This window comes from Lynx rufus, unplaced genomic scaffold, assembly GCF_022079265.1.
Source record: "Lynx rufus isolate CCGP_SWC_20201006 ecotype Redwood Valley unplaced genomic scaffold, mLynRuf1.p SCAF_8, whole genome shotgun sequence".
Lineage (NCBI taxonomy): Eukaryota > Metazoa > Chordata > Mammalia > Carnivora > Felidae > Lynx > Lynx rufus.
The window spans coordinates 110,748,921-110,761,570 of NW_025814896.1; the positions used below are offsets into that span (position 1 = coordinate 110,748,921).

Consider the following 12,650-nt stretch of genomic DNA (forward strand, 5'->3'; position numbering starts at 1 on the left):
TCTGATTTATTTTTAGAAGAATCTGAAATGATCTCATTCTCTTACCGGCTCAAATGGCTGTGATTTTTTTTTTTTTTTTTTTTTGCTGTCTCATTTAAAAAATTTGAAATAAAAAAAAAATTCACTTCTGATTTTTTACATTAAAAGAAAAAATGACCAAAGCTAAATCCCTTTAAAAACCTCCCAGTTGGGGCGCCTGGGTGGCTCAGTCGGTGGAGCGTCCGGCTTCGACTCAGGTCATGATCTCACGGTTCGTGAGTTCAAGCCCCGTGTCGGGCTCTGCGCTGACAGCTCAGAGCCTGGAGCCTGTTTCAGATTCTGTCTCCCTCTTGCTCTGCCCTGACCCTGCTTTGCTCTGTCTCTCTGTCTCTAAAATAAATAAACATTAAAAAAATTTTTTTCTTTAAATAAAAATAAAAAAAATAAAATAAAAACCTCCCAGTTAGCTTCTGAGAATAGGACATGAGGTACAATTTTCTTCCATGTGAGTGTATTTTGAAAAGAAGAAAAAAATTATGCCTCATTTAAAAATTTCCAACTGAATCTTCTACACAGATGCATAATTAATGATTGCTAATTCTGTTCAAGAAACCTTGAGCACCTACTGTATACCAGGCACTTTATTAGATTCTGGCATTAATGTTAACACTGAAATTATGACCTTATTTTGTTCATTGAAACTTAATATTTAGTCTCTTGCCTTGTTCCACTTAAAAACCGCATGCCCCTATATCAATTCAGGAGGAGCTCGGGTTTGAACCAGCTGCAGGAATGAAATAAAAATGAGACAGCATGGGGCATTATTTGTTACCAATTAGCTTATACTCTTTTTATGTATCTTTTTTGAGCCATATTTGAATAAAAAGTATTGCTAATGTGATCTTTATTCTATTATCATAGATTACAAATGTTGGACCACTTTGCTGAATGCGTTAAACAAGCCAAAGGCGTCCGTCAGCAGGCTGTGCAGCTTAATATTTTTACTGCTGTTCTTAGTGCACTAAAGGTATTTACTTTTAAAACATAAGTATTCTGGGGGCACCTGGGTGGCTCATTTGGCTGAGCATCTCTTAATTTTGGCTCAGGTCAGGGGCGCCTGGGTGGCGCAGTCGGTTAAGCGTCCGACTTCAGCCAGGTCACGATCTCGCGGTCCGTGAGTTTGAGCCCCGCGTCGGGCTCTGGGCTGATGGCTCGGAGCCTGGAGCCTGTTTCCGATTCTGTGTCTCCCTCTCTCTCTGCCCCTCCCCCGTTCATGCTCTGTCTCTCTCTGTCCCAAAAATAAATAAACGTTGAAAAAAAAAAATTAAAAAAAAAATTTTGGCTCAGGTCATGATCCCACCATTGTGGGAATAGCTCTGAGATGGGCTCTACACTGCATGTGGAGGCTGCTTAAGATTCACTCTCTTTCTGTCTCTGTCTCTCTGTCTCTCTCTCCCCACCCCCCTTCCCCCTCCGTCCCTCTTCCTCCCTCTCTCTCCCTCTCCCTTTCACCCTCTCTCTCCCTTTCACGCTCTCTCTCCCTCTCCCTTTCACCCTCTCTCTCTCTCTCTCTCTCCCTTTGTTGGCCCCTCTCCCCCACTTGAGCACGTGTGTATGTTCTCTCTTTCAAATAAAATAAATAAAAATTAAAAAAAAACATAAGTATTCTGAACTAAGATTTTAATTAATGCCTTTAATAAGGCAGGTATATCTAGACCATTATGACGATTATATGTATATCACTTGAAAACTGTGTTTTTACATTAGTTTAACTAAGTTATTAGAAACTATTTATTAGACTCATTGCAATTAAATAAGTGTTTTATAGTTTAATAATGTTAAAGTTCATTTTTTGGTCTGATCTTTCAGATTTTATAAGTTCTAGTAAGTTCTCTTGGAATTTTCAAAGATGTCTGACTAATAAAATCTTGTATTCTACTTGAGGTTAACTGGATAAAGTTTGAGTTCCATTTGTGGTTTAGACCATAAATCAGGAGAGACTATGTTGTACAGCTGAAAAAAGGCTACATTTAGAGACTGTGTTGTGGTTTAGATCTCATAGGTTTATGTCTTAAGCAGTTCCTTAACCTTTTGAACCTCGGTTTCTGTATGTTTGAAGTGAAATAACCAATATTTTGCCTATCTCTCAGAGTTTATGCACTGTTCTATGCAGCCTACAGCCTCTCGTGACATATTTGAAAACTTTTTTATATTATTCAGCACTAAGCTTGTTACAAGGTTTACCGTTAAAATGGCAGCAAATACAAGTGTTTAAATGGGCATGAATTAAGTTGTGTTTTGTAAACACCAGGGAAAAGGGACATAGGCATTGAATACAGAAATAGAAGTTTGTATCATTTATATAACTATTAGTATATGCGCTATTTAGAGACCGTCAGCTAATACGAACATCTGAGTTTTTTAAAAAAGAATTGGGTAGTCAGTCTTCCTTAGTGGTTGGAAGGTGAGTGAACCAACTGTAATATTGCTCTACAGTATACTTTTCTTCATAGATTTGCTTGCTAATGCCCCTGCTATGGCTAACATTTTCTCCCGGCACCATGAGTTGGATTTTTGGTCTCATGTAAGCTAAGTTCCATGTTCTAGGTGTACCTAGAACAGAGATACTAACATTTAATATGATGAACAAAGTGTATCGATATTCAGTTACTGATTATTTTTACCTTATTTTATCTTTTTATATATATTGAATGTACTCTTGATGACATAATTATCTTCTCTGGAATTTTTATAGAAACGTCAAATTTTCATACTCATCAGCCTTTTTCCTTATCTAAAGTTCTAATGGTAAATGTCAGTTAGTTGAATACCAGTTGACTTAATAGTATAGCATCCTTTATACATAAGAGCAATACTTTTATATAAAAAGCATTAGTCTTTGGATAAAGACACGTCCAGGGATTGTTCATCTTAGGGCTGATTGACTATAACCTTGTTATATATTGTTGTGAATCATGTTTAGGAAAATGATTAGTTTAATGGGTATTGATTCTAGGCATAATATATGCATATGAAAGATGGCTGAAGCAGGGGAGCAGGTAGGTGAATGGGTAACATAGGTGAAGGGGACTAAGAGGTACAAACTTTCAGTTACAAATAGGTCATAGGAATACAGCATGGGAAATATAGTTAATATTGTAATAATATCGTACATTGACCGATGGTGACTACATTTATCATGATGAGCATAGCTTAATGCATAGAATTGTCTAATCATGATGTTGTACACCTAAAACTAGGTTTGTACAGTATGTCAACTGTACTTCAATTAAAACGAAAAGATGGTTGATACATAATACCCCTATTTTATAGCAGCATTATTTACAATAGCCAAGATATGGAAGCAGCCCAGGTGCCCATCAACTGGTGAATGGATAAAGAAGATGTGGTATATATACACAATGGAATGTTACTCAGCCATCAAAAATAATGAAATCTTGTCATTTGCAGTGACATAGATGGAGCTAGAGAGTATAATGCTAAGTAAAATAAGTCAGAGAAAGACAAATACCATATGATTTCACTCATATGTGGAATTTAAGAAACAAAACAAGCAAAGGGAAAAAGAGAGAGAGAAAGAAACTACTCTTAACTATAGAGAGCAAACTGGTTACCAGAAGGGAGGTGGGTGGGCGGATGGGTGAAATAGGTGATGGGGATTAAGGAGTGCACTTGTCATGGTGAGCACTGGGTGATTAAAATAAAAACTTAAAAAAATTAAAAAATAAAAGATGGTTGAAAAAAGGTGGGTGGAAATACATGTATATGTACAAAGATTGCAGCACATCTTTTTCTTTTATGTACTGTGAATTTTGAATTTGCCCCCTTCCCCCACCCCCTTTTTTGTTTTTAATAACCATAGGGCCTGGCTGAAAACAAAAGTACTTTAGGACCTGAGGAAGTTCGTAAATCTGCTCTGACTCTGGTTATGGGCGCTCTTGACAACCCAAACCCCATCTTAAGATGTGCAGCAGGGGAAGCTCTTGGAAGAATGGCTCAGGTGGTTGGGGAAGCAACCTTCATTGCTAGAATGGCCCAGTATAGCTTTGACAAGTAAGTGGGTCTTTTTACTGACAAGTAAGTTTCTCGTAGAGACAAAGATGTCTTTTTAGTAGTCAATAATTATATTAACTGGGTGATACGCTTTCCACATGGTATAGCATATGACAAAATATTGTGTTTTTTTATAATGATTTTAATTTTCAGTACAGTAATTGTTTAAACTCCAGAACCTGGGAAAGTTGTAATATTATAGATACTTTTAAGGTGTCAGGTTTCAGCCTTTGAATATTACATAATGGAATCAAGCAGATTGTTAATACGACCTCTCTTAGTTAGTTATATGTACTCTGCTCTGAAGACGTGTTCTGGAAGTCCCTTTCTCTTATCTCTGCTCCTTACATTACTCTTTTTGTTAATTATTCATTTTTTGGAATAAGCCATTCTTTTTATAACTGCCAGCAAGTTTATCATCTTTTAAATTATCCCTGAAACGGGAAAAGTTGGTGTTAGGTTTTAAGGATTTCTTTGCATATTAATTAAAAAGAGTGATCTCAGAGTTCCAAATAAGTATGATTAAGATGATGCCGTTATTAGTGACTCTTGGTTGGTTGTTAATCAAGTACTTAAAGTAGACAAGTTGAAAATCAAGTGTGGTCAAGAACTGATACTTGAGTTATGTAAATTAACCACTGTGTATTTTGAGTACTAATTATACCAAACTAGGCCATTATCTTTAACGAGAGAGGTGGGGGGGAAGCAATGGTTGTGAAGCAGTAGTTCTGAATAAAAAGTATTTTCTGAATTCTTGGTTATATGAGAATGGCTTTTCCCTGTCTTCAGACGTGAGCAACAATTTGGTTATAGGGTAATGCCCCAGTGTGTTGTTTGAATCACTAAGGATAATATGAGCAAGCAGAAGATAAAATAGTCCCTGACACTTGATCTTCTGTAGGATGACTTTTACCATTTTCTAACAATAGATCAGTTTTGCTTTTCCAAGTATGTCATTGATTCTGAAATCCAACTTCCATTAAAGATTTTTTAAAATATACGACCAGTCTTACCTGTTTAATGATTTGTGCTCTGTTAATAATAGGTAAAATAGGAGTTTTACACATCCAATAACCACAACAAACCTGAGGTGGAATAAAGACAAAAGAAAAGCATAGCATAGTCAAATTTCATAAAGCCAGTGATAAAGAGAATGTCATAAAAGCAGCCAGTTGGGGGAAGACATCACGCAGAGGAACAAAGATAACAATTTCAGCAGGCTTCTGATTATAAACTATGCAAGCAAAAGGCAGTAGAGTGACCTAGAACTTTATAGCCAGTGAAAATACTTTTTTAAAACTGAAGTTTTAATAAAGACTTTAAGACTGTGAAAAGTTGGGAAATTCATTGCTTACACAGTGTACCATAAGAAGTGTTAAAAGAAGCTTTTTGGAAAAAAAAAAAGATGACAGTAGATGAAAATTTGAGTGTAACATACAGAAGTGAAGAGTGCCAAGAGTGGTAGGTATGTAGATAAATATAAGGACTTATTCTTTATATGTCTGTTTTAAAATGACCTATTATTTTATTCTCATTTATTTTTTATTATATTTTACTTTTAGTTATTGTTTAGTTTTTATTTCATAATCATAAATTTAACTCTGCAATCCAGCTAAACTTGGAGGGGAATAAGGAAATTATGGAACCCACAGAACTGCAGCGAGATACAAAGTTTACAGCGAGAGCAGACAAGGGCAAAGGAGTGCTCTCTTGAGCTACAGCAGGAATGGTCTGGTAGTTAAGATAAAACACAAGTCAAATTTAATAGATTTGTCCACAGTCAGCAATGGTGATCTTCTTTCTGGTCTTGCCATTCCTGGACCCAAAGCGCTCTGTGGCTTCCACAATATTCATGTCCTCTTTCACTTGCCAGAGACCGCATACTTGCCATCCAACCACTTACTCTTGGCAATGCGGATGAAAAAACTGTGAACTGTTGTGTTGGGTCCATCATTTGCCATGGACAAGATTCCAGGACCCCTATGCTTCAGGATAAAATACTCATCATCAAATTTCTCCCCATTGATGGACTTGCCACCAGTGCCATTATGGTATGCCAAGTCACCGCCCTGACACATAAATCCCAGAATAATCCCATGAAAGCAGGAACTTGTATAACCAAATCTTTTCTTCCCAGTGCTCAGAGCATAAAAATTTTCTACTGTTTTTCAAACGTTGTCTGCAGACAGCTCCAAGGTGACACATCCCAGGGGCTTACCATCCATGGCGATGCTGAAGAACATGGTGGAGTTGACCATGGCTGAGTGGCACAGGCAGCTCCTGGGCAACAGAGTTTGCAAGCTATTTTTAGTCGCATTTTTTAAATGCCTTGGGAAGATAATTGACCCTTTCATGCAAAAATGATAATGTATGGTAGGATTTTAACAGAGAAGTAAAAATACATGACAGCAGTGCAAAGAATGGGAAGAGGAAATGGTGGCATACTCTGTGTACAATATACATGAAAGAATATAATATTCTTTGAAGGTATATCATAAGAGTTAGAAATGTATAATGTAAACTCCAGAGATCCTACTGAAAAACAAAAATGTATAACTAATAAACCAATAGTGGAGATAAAATGGAATCATAAAAAATACTAAATCCAAAAGAAGATGGAAAGAAGGAAAAAGAAACAAACTGATGTGACAGAGCATGAATAGCAATATGGGAGACTTAAACCCAACCTGCTGATAATTACATTAAATATAAATAGTCTAAACATTACAAGTAAAAGTTAGAATTTGTCATATTGGATAAAAAGCAAAATCTAACTGAATGCTATCTACAAGAAACCCCTTTAACTTTAAAGAAAGAAATAGGTTAAAAGTAAAAGGATAGGGATAATATACCAGGAAAACACTAACTCAAAGGAAGCTAGAGTGGCTCTGTTATTATCAGAAAAAGTAGATTTTGTAACAAAAATTGTTACCAGAATAAATGAGAGCTTTCATAATCATAAGAAGACCAATTCCCCCCAAGAATACATAGCAATTCTCAATGTATATGTATCTTATGATATAGTTTTAAAATACATGGAACAAAACCTAATAGAAGTGAAAGTAAAATAGACAAGTCTAAAATTATATTTGGTGATCTCAGCATTCCTGTCTCAGTAACTAATAGAACAGACACTCCGATTATTAAAAAGGTAGATTTTACCAATGCTGTCATCTAGCTTGGCCTACTGACATTTGTAGAATACTTTACAAAAGAAGCAATATACATTCTGCCTTTCTCTCTCTCTCTCTCTCTCTCTCTCTCTCTCTCCCCTTATTCTCCTTATTCTCATAATTCTTTTTTAAAAAAATCAGGTTTGGATTTCATTGAGTTTTTCTGTTGTCTTTCCATTTTCTCTTCCACTGATTTCTGCTTTATTTTTATAACTTGCTTCATTATGCTTACCTTCAGTTCAGTTTACTTTTCTCTTTCTAGATTCTGAAGGTGGAGGTTTAGATAATTCATTTAAAACCTTATTTTCTAATACAAGGATTTTGATGCTATAAATTCACCTTGATACACACTTTAGCTGCATACCATAAATTCTGATATGTTTTATTTCCTTATTGGCTCAATTAATTATCTATCTTGGTAAATGTTCTATGGATACTTGAAAAGAATTACCATTGGTGAATTTTATTTTATATAAATATATCTCAATAAAGCTTATTTTTTAAGTAATCTGCAATATCTTCTTTTTATATTTTTTAATTCATTAGATATATTTCACAAAGAAAAAGACTGATGCATGTTAAAGAGGTTCAGATCATAATTATAGAGAATTTCTTAAGTTAACATTTTCTGTAATTTTGTAATTTCTGTAATCTAAATTTTTAGATTTTTAAAACCAGTTATAAAAGCAATTCGTGTTTATTTAAAACACCAATAATAAAAATATGTTTCAAATGATTCTTAACTTTTCAAGGAATAATAAATGTTAAAAACTGAGAAGTTGTGATTCTTCTTTCAGATTTTCTCTGAAATTAAAATGAAATATGTGACTTTAGCCAACCATTTTAAATTAATCTCTGACTCTTGGTAGGGAGTGGATAAAGAAGTAATCATGATTGTAGTCTTTTCTGATTTCCACAATAAATCCTGTTTATGGTGTGACTCATAATGAGCTTGTTATTGTCATAGGGAAATAGAAAGGCCAGTCCCTGAAGCATATAATTATTTTCCCAGGTTGAAATCAGCCCGAGATGTTGTATCCAGAACTGGGCACTCATTGGCTCTGGGTTGCTTGCATCGTTATGTTGGTGGTATCGGCTCAGGACAACATCTGAAAACCAGTGTCAGCATTTTATTGGCTCTAGCACAAGATGGAACATCCTCTGAAGTCCAGGTATAATGCTGATTTTGTTTCATTATGACATTTTAAAATAATATTTTTAGGACCATCATTTGTTTTATAAAATAGTAATGATTCTTATAATTTGTTTGGAAAAATGTTACTAGGGTCTTTGTTTTACGAGTTCTATTTGTAAAACTGTAGAACAGGAATTTGTATTTTAACCTAGTCTTAAATCTGTCTTATTCTGGGGGCGCCTGGGTGGCGCAGTCGGTTAAGCGTCCGACTTCAGCCAGGTCACGATCTCGCGGTCCGTGAGTTCGAGCCCCGCGTCGGGCTCTGGGCTGATGGCTCGGAGCCTGGAGCCTGTTTCCGATTCTGTGTCTCCCTCTCTCTCTGCCCCTCGCCCGTTCATGCTCTGTCTCTCTCTGTCCCAAAAATAAATAAACGTTGAAAAAAAAAATTAAAAAAAAAAATCTGTCTTATTCTGGGAATTTAACCCATTCACATATATTTCTCGAAATATAGTTTCTTTTTATTAATTTACTATCTTTTGTACTTGTTTCCTCTTTTTTTGCATTTCCTTACATTTGCTAAGTTTTTGTTGTTGTTGTTGTTGTTGTTGTTGTTGTTGTTTTTGAGAGAGAGCAAGAGCAGGGGAAGGGCAGGGAGAGAGGGAGACACAGAATCCAAAGCAGGCTCCAGGCTCCAAGCTGTCAGCACAGAGCCCAACACAGGGCTCGAACCCACAAACTGAGATCATGACCTGAAGTCAGACCCTTAACCAAATGAGCCACCCAGGCGCTCCACATTTGCTGAGTTGATCAAGTTTGTTTTAATGGCTATCCTGTCTCTCTTCCCACTCAGACACCAGTCAAAGTCTGGGTTTTTTGGTTGAATTTTCAAGTGTTCTCCTGGAATTTTTGTTTGTTTATGCTCAAACATTTTATATACAAATAAATACAACCACAACGAAAGGCAAGAGCTTCACATGTATGAAAACATACTACACTAAGGATTTGCCACCATACACTGATGCACCTAAAAATATTAAGAGTATATGACTATAGTAGCCTTCAGCTTGCCAGCTTCATACTGGGACTGTAAGTTGGGAGAAGAAACAATTCAGTTGCCATTACTACATACCATTAGTTTGTTGATAAATTAGTTCCTTCACAGTTAGACAAGAAGCAGTAAATCTAGTAGAGGCTTCCAGTCTACAGGCTTAGTTTGCCTTTGAATTCTTGGTAAAAGTTTCCAGCTGTGTAAAGCCCAAAATTCCCAAAAAGGTTAGAAACAAAAGTTAAGTAAGCTTATTACTTGTTAGGTGCTACACTTTTTTAAAAAAAAAATTCTGTTTTCACAGTAGACTGCGAGATGAACTGCAAGATCATGACCTGAGCTGAAATCAAGAGGTGGAGGCTTAACCAACTGAGCCATCCAGGCACCCCTACATGATTCTTTTTATATGAGAGGACATTTTACTATAATTTGTATCAATTGCATTCCCTCAGCACTACTGTATATCTGCACAAGAAGAGTACAGTAGATATTCTTAAGTTTTCCTTAATTTGTCTTCTGTTTTAAGAATCCTAACTCAAGGAGCATCTGCGTAGTTCAGTCAGTTAAACGTCCCAACTTTTGATTTTGGCTCAGGTCATAATCTTAACGGTTCACGGGATCGAGCCCTGTGTCGGGCTCTGCACTGCACGGATCCTGCCTGAGATATTCTCTCTCTCTCTCTCTCTCTCTCTCTCTCTCTCTCTCCCCCCTCCTACCCCATTTGCATGTGCACGCTCTCAAAACAAATAAATAAACTTTTAAAAAAGATGTTAGTAGTTACTAAAATTTAAGTTAAAAAAATCAGCTCAGTATACTCTAATTATTCCTTACAACTAAATGAAATTATATTTCATTCCAGACATGGTCTCTTCATTCACTCGCTCTTATAGTGGATTCTAGTGGCCCAATGTATCGTGGATATGTGGAGCCAACATTATCTCTAGTTCTTACCTTGCTGTTGACTGTTCCACCTTCACATACAGAAGTTCATCAATGTTTGGGTAGATGTTTGGGTGCCATAATAACTACGGTTGGCCCTGAGCTACAAGGTGAGTGAATTCATCTTAAATGAAAGGAACTACACTTTGCTGTCTTTCAGTTTCCTGCATGTCACTATCATGTTGCTAAATGAAAACTTACAATAATAATAATAATAATTACTATGTACTGAATGCTTGTTATTTACCAAAGACCTGTGCCTCTTCTTTTTACATATGGTATTTAATCTAATGCGTACACCATACCTATAACTGACTGTTATTTGAAGTTTTGAGCAGAGACAGCCTTTCCAAATTATATTTTACCTGGATCCCCATGAAGACAAGATGAAAGTGGAGTCCCTGTGTCCCGGAGTGCCATCCACTTGTCTTCATGGACTTTTGCTTCACTGTTTTCTTTGAACTCTAAAGCTCAGGATCAAAGTTTGAAAACCCACTGCAATAAAGGGGATAATATTATGTAATTTCTCTGTGAGGAAGCAAACTCAGAGAAGATAGGTATGATCCTAAGGCCCGCATTCTAACCACACAATTCCATCGACATAATTTTACTAAAGGTTGAATGAAACATACAAGGCAGAAAATTACTGTGAATTTATCCCGAATGTACCAGCCATTTTCAAAATTTTCACTTTTTTCCCATCATTCAGTAAATGCTTTAAGTGGGTCAAGATGTTTATGCACATTATCTCATTTAACTTTGACAACATCCTGAGATAGGTATATCACTCCATTTTATAGATGGAACTCTAAGGCTGGGAGAGGTTAAGAACTTTTCCAAGTTTTGTATAGCCAGCAAGTGGTTGGAGCCAGAGGGGAAGCCCAGATCAGTTTCCTTTGCATGCATTCTTAACCACTCTGCTGTCTGTGTTGCCTCCATCCAGACAGATATTTTAAAAAAAGAAGCCGAAATAAAAAGATCTTTTTTTTTTTTTATAATTTTTTTTTCAACGTTTTTATTTATTTTTGGGACAGAGAGAGACAGAGCATGAACGGGGGAGGGGCAGAGAGAGAGGGAGACACAGAATCGGAAACAGGCTGCAGGCTCCGAGCCATCAGCCCAGAGCCTGACGCGGGGCTCGAACTCACGGACCGCGAGATCATGACCTGGCTGAAGTCGGACGCTTAACCGACTGCGCCACCCAGGCGCCCCCGAAATAAAAAGATCTTGATGAAGAATGCTAGAAAGTGGAAAATACATGATTTAGACATGTCTTTTTTCTTGGACTCAGTGTCCTCCTTGAGAAAGTTGATAATTCTTTCTTTCAGTGTTATCATAAGGATATACACAGGATAAATATACAACTTTGATTAAACATAGGTGTTTACCAAGTGCTTTCTAATGCAGTGATAAGGAGGCAATGTGTATTTCAAATTAGAAGTGACCCTATGATTTCCTTATGTCTATAAAATTATTTTTTATTTTACATTGGCAAAAGTTTGAAATCACTTATATTAGGCAATTAAGCCATTTTTTTTTTAAGGTTTATTCATTTTTTTTTAAGAGACAGAGACAGAGATAGGGCGCCTGGGTGGCTCAGTCGGTTGGGCGTCCGACTTCGGCTCAGGTCACGATCTCGCGGTCCGTGAGTTCAAGCCCCGCGTCGGGCTCTGGGCTGATGGCTCAGAGCCTGGAGCCTGCTTCCGATTCTGTGTCTCCCTCTCTCTCTGCCCCTCCCCTGTTCGTGCTCTGTCTCTCTCTGTCTCAAATATAAATAAAACGTTAAAAAAAAAAAATTAAAAAAAAAAAAAAGAGACAGAGACAGAGCATGAGTGGGGGAGGGGTAGAGAGAGAGGGAGGCACAGAATCCGAAACAGGCTCCAGGCTCTGAACTGTCAGCACAGAGCCCGATGTGGGGCTTGAACCATGAATTGTGAGATCATGACCTGAGCTGAAGTCGGACGCTCAACCAACTGAGCCACCCAGGCGCCCCGGCAATTAAGCCATTTTTATACAGATAGTATATAATACTACAATTATTTTTCCTATCTCTGTAAAAATTTCCATTAATCTTCTTAGGAAAATACGATTTAAAGTTATTAAATACTGTCGTGATAATATTGGTTGAACAGAGAAACAGAACGAGGAATTTTCTGTCTCTTTCAAATAAAACAATGATGGATTTAAAAGACAACATAGTTTCCTAAGGAGTATATGTAAACCTAGCTAAACCTGGAGGGATATATTGTTGTCATTGATAGACAATCATGTTTTGAAATCATTTCTATGGACTTCGTAGACTTTT

At 36.7% G+C, this 12,650-nt stretch overlaps 1 protein-coding gene and 1 pseudogene across 2 annotated transcripts in view; one reads left to right on the forward strand and one right to left on the reverse strand.

Annotated features, from left to right (window-relative positions):
* HEATR5B (HEAT repeat containing 5B) overlaps positions 1-12,650 on the forward strand; it is a 99,587-nt gene that overhangs the window by 31,640 nt on the left and 55,297 nt on the right. For both annotated transcript variants that reach the window (XR_006960101.1, XM_047067789.1), the window contains exons 17-20: positions 901-1,006; positions 3,863-4,053; positions 8,239-8,398; positions 10,266-10,455. Coding sequence is in view for 1 of the 2 variants with exons in the window: in XM_047067789.1 (XP_046923745.1) it covers positions 901-1,006; positions 3,863-4,053; positions 8,239-8,398; positions 10,266-10,455 (647 nt within the window). In the remaining variant the exon portion in view is untranslated. The remainder of the gene's footprint in view (positions 1-900; positions 1,007-3,862; positions 4,054-8,238; positions 8,399-10,265; positions 10,456-12,650) is intronic.
* LOC124503211 (peptidyl-prolyl cis-trans isomerase A-like) lies at positions 5,815-6,311 on the reverse strand (annotated as a pseudogene).